The sequence below is a fragment of the Marmota marmota genome, unplaced genomic scaffold (assembly GCF_001458135.2).
Source record: "Marmota marmota marmota unplaced genomic scaffold, marMar, whole genome shotgun sequence".
Taxonomy (NCBI): domain Eukaryota; kingdom Metazoa; phylum Chordata; class Mammalia; order Rodentia; family Sciuridae; genus Marmota; species Marmota marmota.
In genome coordinates, this window is record NW_026000037.1 from 49,571,054 (window position 1) to 49,582,673 (window position 11,620).

General features: G+C 35.2%; 1 protein-coding gene across 2 annotated transcripts in view; it reads right to left on the reverse strand.

The window, feature by feature from the left end:
- The window catches only part of LOC107136887 (fibroblast activation protein alpha), an 81,761-nt gene extending 70,369 nt beyond the window's left edge, over positions 1-11,392 (reverse strand). The window contains exons 1-3 of one of the 2 annotated variants that reach the window (XM_048812382.1): positions 11,137-11,392; positions 9,744-9,923; positions 9,336-9,420 (exon numbers count right to left, since the gene is read on the reverse strand). In XM_048812382.1, coding sequence (XP_048668339.1) covers positions 9,336-9,420; positions 9,744-9,749 — 91 coding nt within the window. In that variant the 5' untranslated portion in view covers positions 9,750-9,923; positions 11,137-11,392. The remainder of the gene's footprint in view (positions 1-9,335; positions 9,421-9,743; positions 9,924-11,136) is intronic. The other variant, XM_015479254.2, reaches the window with a different exon arrangement.
- Between the last annotated feature and the right edge of the window lie 228 nt (positions 11,393-11,620).

Consider the following 11,620-nt stretch of genomic DNA (forward strand, 5'->3'; position numbering starts at 1 on the left):
GAGTCACCAAAATGACATTTGACATTCATTTGTCCCCCTTGTATTATTTTTCCCTTTCCCCTCACTTCCTCTTGTATCTACTTTTGTATAACCCTGAGGGTCTCCTTCTATTACCATGCAATTTCCCTTCTCTCTCCCTTTCCCTCCCACCTTTCGTCCCTGTTTAATGTTAATCTTCTTCTCCTGCTCTTCGTCCCTACTCTGTTCTTAGTTACTCTCCTTATATCAAAGAAGACATTTGGCATTTGTTTTTTAGGGATTGGCTGGCTTCACTTAGCATAATCTGCTCTAATGCCATCCATTTCCCTGTAAATTCTATGATTTTGTCATTTTTTAATGCGGAGTAATACTCCATTGTGTATAAATGCCACATTTTTTTTATCCATTCGTCTATTGAAGGGCATCTAGGTTGGTTCCACAGTCTTGCTATTGTGAACTGTGCTGCTATGAACATCGATGTAGCAGTGTCCCTGTAGCATGCTCTTTTTAGGTCTTTAGGGAATAGACCAAGAAGGGGAATGGCTGGGTCAAATGGTGGCTCCATTCCCAGCTTTCCAAGAAATCTCCATACTGTTTTCCAAATTGGCTGCACCAATCTGCAGTCCCACCAGCAATGTACAAGTGTACCCTTTTCCCCACATCCTCGCCAGCACTTGTTGTTGTTTGACTTCCTAATGGCTGCCAATCTTACTGGAGTGAGATGGTAAGCTCTCAATTCTGAAAGTGATTTTCCATGGTATGTACAAACAATACAGAGCAACAAATTATTCAAAGAGAACTGTCAGGCTTTTTTTAAAAATAGCTTGCTTGTATATTATGTTATTTTAATTTAGGGTTTTTTTTCATAATACTTAACAGCTTTCAATATTCCTGGGATATGGTCAATATCATGCATAAGAACATGAATGGCAAATGTCATTTTGGTGACTCTAAAGATGAAAGTAAACCTCACCTAGTTTTCAAGACCCACTTAGTCTCCTTTGGCAGCTCATCTTCCTCTAAACTCTACTTTAAATTGTGGTATGGTCTCATGGCTATTGCTAGAGGCCTAAGGAAGAGCTACCTTCCTGGGTCATTTTATTCTCCTGAGGTTTCTATTGTATATATTTGGGTTAATCCATCCCTTACTGTCACTGCCCCACCCCATTTCTTCTCTGCATTGGTGATGTGTATTTGGATATTAAACTTCCTTTTTAATATCTTCACATGCATATATTATGGGTACTTTCAGTGCTACGAAATAAATTCCACACTCCTCCAGATTTCTGTACACAAATGGCACTATCTATCATCACTCCTCAGTTCAAACACTTGGGAGAGACTTTTGTGTCCCCTCTTCTCTTACTGCCTTTGTCCAACAGCCAACCTGGACAATTCTATCTAAACCTCTCCCTGTTCGGCTTTTCTCCATTTCTACTGGACCCTCAAGGTCAGGCTATGTCACACCTAGGTGGTTGCCTAATTACTCCCCAGCAATTCATTCCTGGTATTTCACTGTGACTTTGATTTGTATTTTCTTAATGACTATAAGTTTGGATCATCATTCATATGTTTATTAGCCATTTGTATATCTTCTTTGGGGAAATGCATATTGATAATTTTTGATTGGGCTATTTGCCTTTTTATACTATTGAGTTGTTAGAGTTCTTTATATATTCTGGATGCAAGTCCTTTATCAGATATATGACTTGCAAATATTTTTTTCTCATTTCGTGGGTAGTCTTTTCACTTTTTTGATGTTGTCCTTGGCAACTCAGAAGTGTTAAATTTTGAGGAAGACGAACTTATGTATTTTGCCTTTTGTTGCTTATGCTTTTGATCATAGTTAAGAAATCATTGCCTACTCAAGGACTTGAAGAATTATTCCTAGGTTCTATAAGTTTAAAGTATTAGCTCCTATACTTGGGTCTTTGGTCCATTTTGAGTTGTTTTGTTTATGGCGAAAGGAAGGTCCAATGTTCTTTCCCACATAGATATTCAGTTGTTCCATAACTACTTCTTCAGGTATTCTTCAATGAATTGTCATGGCACCTTTATAAAAAAAGATCATTTAACCACAAATATAAGACTATTTCTGGACCCTCAATTCTATTCCATTGATCTACGCATCTTTCTGTATGCCAGTACCTCACATATTGATTATGTTCCTTTGTAGTAAGTCTCAAAGTTGGGAATTATGATTTCTGTTTGCTTGTTTTTAAGATTACTTTAGTGATTCTGGGTACCTTACATTTTCGTATGAATTTGAAGATCAGCTTGACAATTTCTATAAAAAACTAAAATGAATTGGGATAGAGACTGCATTTAATTGATACATAAATTTATGAAGCATTGTCATTAACTTAAAAGTGTTGTTTTCTGATTCATAAATATGGGCCATCTTTCTATTTACTTAGATTTTCTGGTTGTTAATTTCAAAAGTATAGAAGTACACTTGATTTTTATGTATTGATCTTGTATTTTGCAACTAGGCTGAATATGTTTTTTAGTTCTCTTAAGTATATAGTGTCTTCCTTAGAATTTTCTATATAAAAAAAGATTGTGTCATCTTCAAATAGAGATTATTTTACTTTTTCCTTTCCAGCCTGCATACCTTGTATGTCACCTTATTGTCTAAATCATCCTGTGTAGAACCACCGATAAAATCTTGAATACAAGTAGTGAAAGCAGACAAACTAGTCTTCTGTTTTTGATTATAGGGGAAAAGCCTTGAAAATTTTAACTGTGATATTTTTATAGACACCTTTTAACAGGTTGGGGAAGTTTGCATTGTTTCTATTCTGTTGAGTGTTTTTATCATGAAAGCATGCTGAATTTAGACAACTCCTTTTTCTATGTTATAATAATTATGTGGTTCTTGCTTTTTTCCTGCTAAGAAGACTTACTACATTAATTTTCTAATGTTAAAACAACCTTATGTTCTTGGGAGAAATCCCACTTAGCCTTGATGTATAATCCTTTTTATATATTGATGGTTTGGTCTACTATTATTTTTCAGGACTTTTACATCTATATTTATTAAAGATGTTGTTCTACAGCTTTCTCCAGTCATGATGTGTTTGTCTGGTTTTAGTATCTGGGTAGCACTGGATTTAAAGAACAAGCTGAGAATTGCTCTGGTTTTTAGGATAATTTTTTAAGCATTGGTAATAATTCTTTTTCAAAAGTTTGGTAAAGTTTGCCACTGTAACTATCTGGGCTTAGTATTTTCTTCATGGGAAGTTTTCAAATGACTACATAACACCTAACTACATATTATAGTTCTACTCAGGTTTTCAATTTCTTGTGTATAAGTTTTGATAATGAACATTTTCCTAGAAATTTATTTCATCTAAGTCATCTGATTTTTATTTTTATTTTTTTGAGTTCCAGGGATTGAACCCAACAGTGCTTACCAATGAACAACATCCCCATCCTTTTTTATATTTGATTTAGAGACAGGGACTCACTAAGTTGCTTAGGGCCTCGCTAAGTTTCTGAGGCTGGCTTTGAACTTGTGATCTTTCTGCCTCAGTCTCCCAAGTCACTGGGATTATAGGCCTGCACCACTGTGCCCAACAGTTATGTGATCTTTTAACATATAGTTGTTATAACATATAACATATATTTGTTACAGTTGTTATAACTGCCCAACAGTTATGTGATTTTTTAACTTATAGTTGTTTAACATATAGCTGTTTAATATATAGTTTAGGAGCCCTTTAAAAACTTCTAAACAGTGATTTTTCTGCCAAGTATAAAATTATGATCCGTATGAAAAATTTAATTTTGATATTAAACAATATTATTCTTTTTATTATTAATTAGAATTAAACTTAACAAATATTGTTATCCTGTTTTTGCTACTTATTTTTTGTATTCATAAGGATATCAGAAATGAAAACCAAATTCTTTGCTCTAAATATAATGACAAAAAGTAAAAGGAAACTGGTTGGTGTTTGATTAACTGTTATATGAAAAATCACTTCACTTTGTATCTGGTTGATTATTGATACATCTTAAGGTTCTGTTGAACAGTTTCTGATTTTCGAAAACATTTAGACATGATTCCAAATTCCTGATTTGATCTTTGAACATGTTTTTCTAAAGGTCTATTTATGATAAGATGCTCCTATAATAGTTGTGGCACAACTTGCTTTGGAAATCAGAGACAGGTAAATTCGTCTGCATGATAGGAATCATCCAAAGATTTGGAGGGTTTTTTTTTAATATCTAAAATTTGGCAAAACTTAAAAAGAGTTTGCCAAGATTCATCTTCTGTGATTTTAAAATCCAAATGCCAATTAGAGAAATATAATCTATGAACTTTATTTATTTACACTCAACTCAAAAGATCTTTTATATACATGAATGTTCTGAGCCTTTTCCTCAACCTTGCAGACCCCTCATGTTTTCCTCCAAAAGAACACTGAATAAATAGCTTAAAACTCTTCCAAAGTTTGAGGGAGTCTGTTCTACAGCTCTAAATGTTAATACTGGGAAATCTCAAATCTTAAAAACATATTCACATCTCTTTTGAAGATGATCACATTTCGCAATGTCTTACTGTACCAAAAGTGACTTTTGGGGTTATAGCAGTAATAATCATAATAACAACAACAGTATATTTCTGACTAAAATGTAGTAGGTATTCTAAATATTTCTTCTGAGAAAATAATAATCTTTGTTCTATCAAAATTACCTATAACTTTAGATATCTTCAGAAATACTTTATATCAAGTATTACTTTGCTAATTTTAGATATACATTATATATATATGTATTTAGTCATAAATATGAATCTATTGCTATATCTTTTATTTATAAGATAAATAAGTATATATCTATTTCACTTGCTAATTTGTTTAAATAATTTTGGCTTCGCAGCTCCATCAGTCTCCTTTGGGTTCCTTGAACTCCCCACTTTCCTGTATCAGGACCTGTCTTTTCCTCTACATTGTGGGCCTGTCCCCAGCTTTTGCCCTTCTTGTTCTCAAGGCCCCAGCTGAAACACCATCTCAGAGAGGCCTTCACTGACCACCAATGTTATGAACTGAGTCGTGTTCCCCCAAATTTTACAGGTTAAAACCCTGACCCCAAATGTGACTATGTTTGAAAATAGAAGCTTTCAGGAGTTGATTAAAGCTAAACAAGGTCATAAGGTTTTGGTTCTAATTCAATAGGACTAGTGTCTTTATAAGAAGAGGAAGTGACAGCGGGACGTACATGCACAGAGAAGCTGCCTACAAGCCAAGGAGAGGCCTGAAGAGAAACCAAAGCTGTGGACACCTTGAACCGGGACTTCCAGTCTTCAGAACAAAGAGAAAATCAAGTTCTATTATTTAAGTCACCTAGTTAGTCTGTAGTACTAGTAACTAAAGTAGACAAATGCAAAATTTGCTACTGACAATTAGGATGATGCTGTAATAAACAACTACATGCTTTTTAAAAGCCCAAAATGTAACCTTTTATGAGAAACCTCAATTTTAGAAATTGGCAATAAATCTAAATTTGTATAAAATACTTCAGACTAAAATAAATAAATAAATAAATAAATAAATAAATAAATAAAATGAAAACAACAGTAGAAGCAAAAGAATGTAAAGGTGGACAATAGGACTCTAGGGTGGTCTAAGGCTAGACCAGCAGTGGCTCTCCCTTCACTGAGAACCCCAAGGCAGACCCAGTGAATTTGCACTTAACTCATATTGCATAACCCTCCTAGCTCTCTCTGTTTTTTCATCCTCCCTTTAACTTTTTTCTTCTTTTCTTCTAAGATCACCTCATACACAGGGACAGCAAAGATATTCATGATTAAAAACTTCCTACTTTCAGAATTAAGGGGGACATTTTGAAAACTGAAATCCATCAAGCAGCAGTGCCTACTCCCCGTCTTGGCCTGTGTCTGTGTATATGTAAATCAGGATAGTGAACATAGAGCAACTCTACTACCATTCACCAAGTATCTGCTACATGTTAGAAATTTTAGAAAAATAGCAAACATTTCTTTAATGTTTGCTCATCACCATGTGAAGAAATCTACACTCAGTAGAATCCAAGGAAAGGGTACATAGCTCCTACAATTCCTTTTGACAAAAGTCCAGGAATTCAGAAACTAGAAATCACAAACCCGGAAAAGCTATATAGAATTTATGTGATAAATTCTGGGGCCTCTGTAACATTCCAATTCTAGTTTCTCTGTTTCATTACCTCTGTAAATCTCTAGAAAGAAGATGATCTACATGTTTGTCTTCAGGATCAATAAAAACAAGGGGGAACCCAGCATTGTGATGCATTCCTGTAGTCTCAGGGGCTTGGGAGGCTGAGGTAGGAGGATAGTGAGTTTAAAGCCAGCCTAAGCAATTTACTGAGGCCCTAAACAAATTAGCAGGACCCTGTCTCAAAATAAAAAATAAAAAAAAAAAGGGCTGGGGATATGGCTCACAGTGGTTAAGTGCCCCTAAATTCAGTCCCCGGTACCAAAAATTTAAAAATATATATATAAATAAATAAATAATAAGGGGGAGCTGGGGAGCTTGGTTTGGGTTCCATCTTCACACTGGAGGAGGGTGCCCAGGAAGAAGAATCTCAAGATAAGAAATGAATGGAAGTGGAAAGGAGAATGAAAATCAATAGAAGTGGTGTAGGGTGAGGCCAAGGAGAATAACTTGGCACCAAAGGGTAGAAATCTATGTGTGTTTTCCATTTTGACAAACAAAAAATGGATTATTTTAGATTTTTTGATGAAACGTGCTCCTTAGATGTTTTTATTATGTAAGCCAAGTGGATCTTTCTCATTTCACTATTGCACATTCCTATCTGTTCCTAAGATCCTGTGTAATTCATTCCAAACACTTTTAATCCTGAGACTGGCTCTCTGTAGACCCTACTGCTTCATGGAAAAGACCCTCTCATTTTTTTTTTCACTTAGACCTGTGGGGAATGATAGAAATCCTTCTCTGGTAATGGTGGTGTGGACCAGGTATCTTTATCTTTGGGTTCACAAAGTCTTCCTTTACCTTTCAAGGGTAAAGGAGGGAAATCAAGACTGCTGCATCTCTGGAACCCTTGCAACTGGCCAATGGTGGCCAGGTAAATTAGTGGGACTTCACGCATCAGTATACACATGGATGAGTGAATGAATGTTCCATAAGTCTCTCTTCAAGTTTCTCAAGACTGTTCTTACGTTGCTTACAAATTCTGGGCTAAGAATACAAGGGCACCCGAGGTAAATGTGAGGTAATGGATATTTGATGAAGTGTGAGAAGCAGCCCAAGTAGACACCTACTTGGCTTCAAGTTCTAGGATCCTTTCCTTGCCTGCTTCCCTTTTCTGCCTTGCTACTTTAAATCCTCACTAGGCATGGGACAAATGTGAGAGCAAAGACTGGGCCTGGCAACCTGGCCCTGGATGCTTGAGGCATGGGATGATAAGAAAGGAGGAAAGTCAGAAGAGAAGGCCAGTGCATCTGACACCAGGGCTGCCTGTGACACCAACACCAGGAAAGCTGGGCTTCTGCCCCCAACCTGCTCACGAAAGCAGGGGAATGATTGGTCCCATTTACAGTATATTTATGTGACTTCAAAAGAAGTTCTTCATCAAATTTAAAATTAAAAAATTGATATTATAAATGAAAAAAGAAATAAAAGCAGAGTTCTCAGTTTATTCATAATTTTTCTTTCTGAATGAATACTAAATTAATTTTATTACTTCACCCTATCATGAAATTACTCTGAGTGTAATCTTGCCAGTTGAAAACAGAAAACTATGCTATAAAATACATCAGACTTTTATATTATATATGATTTATAACATAAAATTTATGTGTATACTCTACAAATCTAAACTTGGAAAGAGGGTATAAATGGGATTATATGGAATGACACAAATGTCTCTTTGTGTGTATGCTTATATAATATTGGTAATGTGTAAATGTAGTGTATCTCTTATTAGAAATGATAACTCAAATTCTGAAGTGCAATCCTTCCTTCCCTGTGAACAGAGAGGCATGCTCCAAATAAAATCCACATACTTTCACTCTAAGAACATCTATTTCTGAGGGAGAAAAGTGTCCATTTCATGTACTTCTGAATTTCTTTAAAAATTATGAGTTGATTTGTAATGATTTAATATTCAAAGGGTCATTAAATCTAACACAACACCTGACAATTGTTGGTAGGCGGGAAATGTGCCTCTAAAAGGATGGAGAAGAGACACCTGTTTAAAAACAATTTTAATTTGAAAATTTATAAAGTATATGGACACACACTGCATATATCTCAACAGTCTTATGCTAGCAGAATACAGACTAAAAATCTAATTGAAGATCTGAGAACACTGCTTGCATGTTGCTAATCTGCATTCATTTTCCAAATCTATTAAAAAAATCCCTTAAGCATTTTGGATGTTTCAAATTATTTTCTATATTTGGTTTTTAAGATCTTTGGCTGGAGGTGTCATCTACCTTCCTTTATGATCAGCTATTTTTCACCAAAAATATTTCCCACATTGGCTGTCATAAACTTTTGATATTTGTTGGTACAAACATTTCCCCTTTCCTAGAATCTAAAGCACAAAATCTGTTATTGTTCTATCTTCTGTTTCAGAAGTTCAAGTTTCTATAAATATTTTCATACAAAGAAACTATGCCCTTAGTATGACTGTATTATCTGTAGACAGAGTCATAATTTAAAACTAGCTTCAATTTCAGCCCACAGAATCTCCCAGTTTTCAACTGAGATCAATGTCAAACTAAGCTTTTTTTGTAAAAGGAATCAATTTATCACTAATCATAATGCTGGCTCAACTATATTTAAACTTCTAATTTAATTGTTCGATTCTACTGCACATAGAACAATTTTACTTGTTGTATACAGCTATTTCTGAGAGTTCTATTTTCAACTTCTTCCTTTGGAAAGACTATTTAGTTATTTTAAAACTCCATAAATTTTATTTTAACTCTTCTTACTCCTTCTTACTCATTTTTACTTTCCTCAAGATAAACCTAATAATGAAAAAAAACAATGCTAGTTAAAAATACTGCCTCTAAAGGCCTATCAAAGCTTGTATTTAAAATATGCATATATTTTTGGGGGGTTGTGGGGGTGATGCAGAATAGTTCTTAGGTTTTTCTATTGCTGAAATAACACTGTAAATCTCTTCCTACCCATGCCTTAAATTCCTCAGTATTTCTGGTTTTACACAACACATATCTGTGAGCTTATATGTCTTCTTAGAAATAACAGCCTCACTTTGGAAAATAAGCACTTAGGAAATGTTCAACCACTTGTGATCACGCATTAGTGCACTTTCCAAGCTATTCTAGGCAGACTGAGCAAATCAGAGAAATTCCTTACCTCTCGAAGGGCGTAAGACAATGCACATGACCAGTAAAGCAAGCACAGCAGAGGTAGCAACTCCAAATACAATTTTTAACCATGTCTACATAAAATAAAGAAAATTAGGCATATATGTAGTTTCTGCTAAACAGAAATGGCAAGATTTTGATTACATGTAAATCCTATTTCTCCTTCCCCATAAAGCTTTCAATTGTCCTTCACTGATCTGGCAATAATTGCTGGAATTCTTCCAGCTCTGCAAGGACAAATGTTTCTATAGTATATTTAGAACATTTTCCCAATCCTAACCCACTCCAGGAAGTGAATACTCGTATACAAATCCTCACCTTCTGAACAATAGAAAACTCTGATCACACTCAACCCAGCCAACCTTCTTTAGCAATAACTGAGGGTGCACATACTAACCTTCATTTTTCCAGATGTTTTTGAAAGTTAGCTAATTTTGACTGTAGAGCGTGGGTCTGTAGATCTGTGAAAACCGTTGAAAAGAAGCAAGTCTGTCTTCCTACTTGGAAGCCGAAGTCAGGACAAGAGTTTTTTCCTTTCCATGGACTTTTGAATACTGTGCCAAATTTCAAAAGATTTCTGTAAAATTAGAAACAGATTTTGGGGGCGTTCTTGGCCTTGAAATGAACTACGAGTGGCTCAAGGGAGATTTTATAGCCTTCTCATCCTTGTAAATTCTACACCAACATCTGCTTACATTGACATACAGAGGTTTTTTGTTTGTTTGTTTGTTTTACAAGTTCAAGTTTCTTTTTCGAAATCACTCATGGATTGCTTTGGTAAGTCACTGAGTTTTATATAACCTTTTTATTTGTAACTGAAAGATGAATATAAAATAATAAATCTACATGATATAGTCATTATACACATATCTAATTTTTAGCAGAAGAAGAACACTGAAGCGACATAAGATTTTGAGAGAAGTACACCATATAACTGCACTTTTTTCTCCCCTGGGAGATTATGAGGTACTGCAGACAGAAATGTTTTTCTTTCAGCACAATTTCTTTGTCCATATAGCACCATATGCACTTTCAGTAAATACAGAAGTTTAAAAATTCAACTGTCTAAACCCACGGCTGCTTTACTTTAAAGAAATAAAATGCCATCTGGTGAAATTTAGTATGGGTTAGGTGTGTTTGCACAGGCTAGAAAGATGGAAAGATCAGTAAGAATAATTTTCCAGCAGACCTTTGGAAGAATGGAAATGGCTTTGCAAGAGTGGTATTTTTGCTTTCCTCTCAGAATATCTTCTGAGAAAGGAGAAGAGTTAGTGATTATAAAAATTTTTACAATAAATAAAGAAGCATCTGAAAAGAATAGTTTTATGTAAAATTTCACTTTGGCTAAGTCCACAAAATTCCGAAGTGATCGGTCAACTTGACAGATCAGTAAAATGACTAAATTAAAACACCCACATGCACAACAGTTTCTCTTGGAATATTCTGACAGGTTCAATGCAATTCACTTTGACAACTTCTCTGATTCCCCATGAACATAGTTGTTAACCTACTGTGTCTTTAATTTTTCCACTAATGAATTTTCTTTTTGGAATTTTAAATTGTTTTCACCCTGATTAAAACAAGTTTCATGGTGACCTTTCATGGATCATTCATATTACTGAAATCAGTTGTTTGCTTTAGTCAACTAGTCTGGCTGACACGGGTGCTTTCTTCAGCAAAAACCAGGACAGTGGCTTGTGAACTTCTTTTCAGACATTCTCCAGACATCCCTCCCTGAATTCCAGCCTTATGAAAATTCTGTTGAGGAAAATGAGTCATTAAGCACTTACTGGCAGAGGAAAGTATCCACAGCAGCTCCTGGATGAGACCCCTTGTCTGCAGTTGGTGGCCCCTACTTTTACAAACTGAATAATCATTAGGAGTAATGTGTGAGGTAGGCTTTATCTTCATGTGATCGTTAAATACTCAAATCCAAGATACAAGTCACCAGCCTGGTCCAAGATAAACTGCTCCCATGTGGGTCCTCTCAGATCGACTGCCTTCTCTGGAACATTCACACAGTATGTTCTCAGAAATTCTGTCCCAGCCTGCCAAAGCCCGAAAGTCCACAAGTGATTTTTAGAGAGTGATTTGCAAGATTTCACATTGTGGAGAGAAACTGACACCAATAAATGATTAGGGTGTAATTAAAATGAATATTATTAGCTTTACCAATTAAAAATGTACTGACATGTGACTCATCTGAGAAACTATTACGATTCTACAGGTGAGTGTGTGTGTCCAAAAAAGTGTGTGTGCCTCATCAGGCAAACT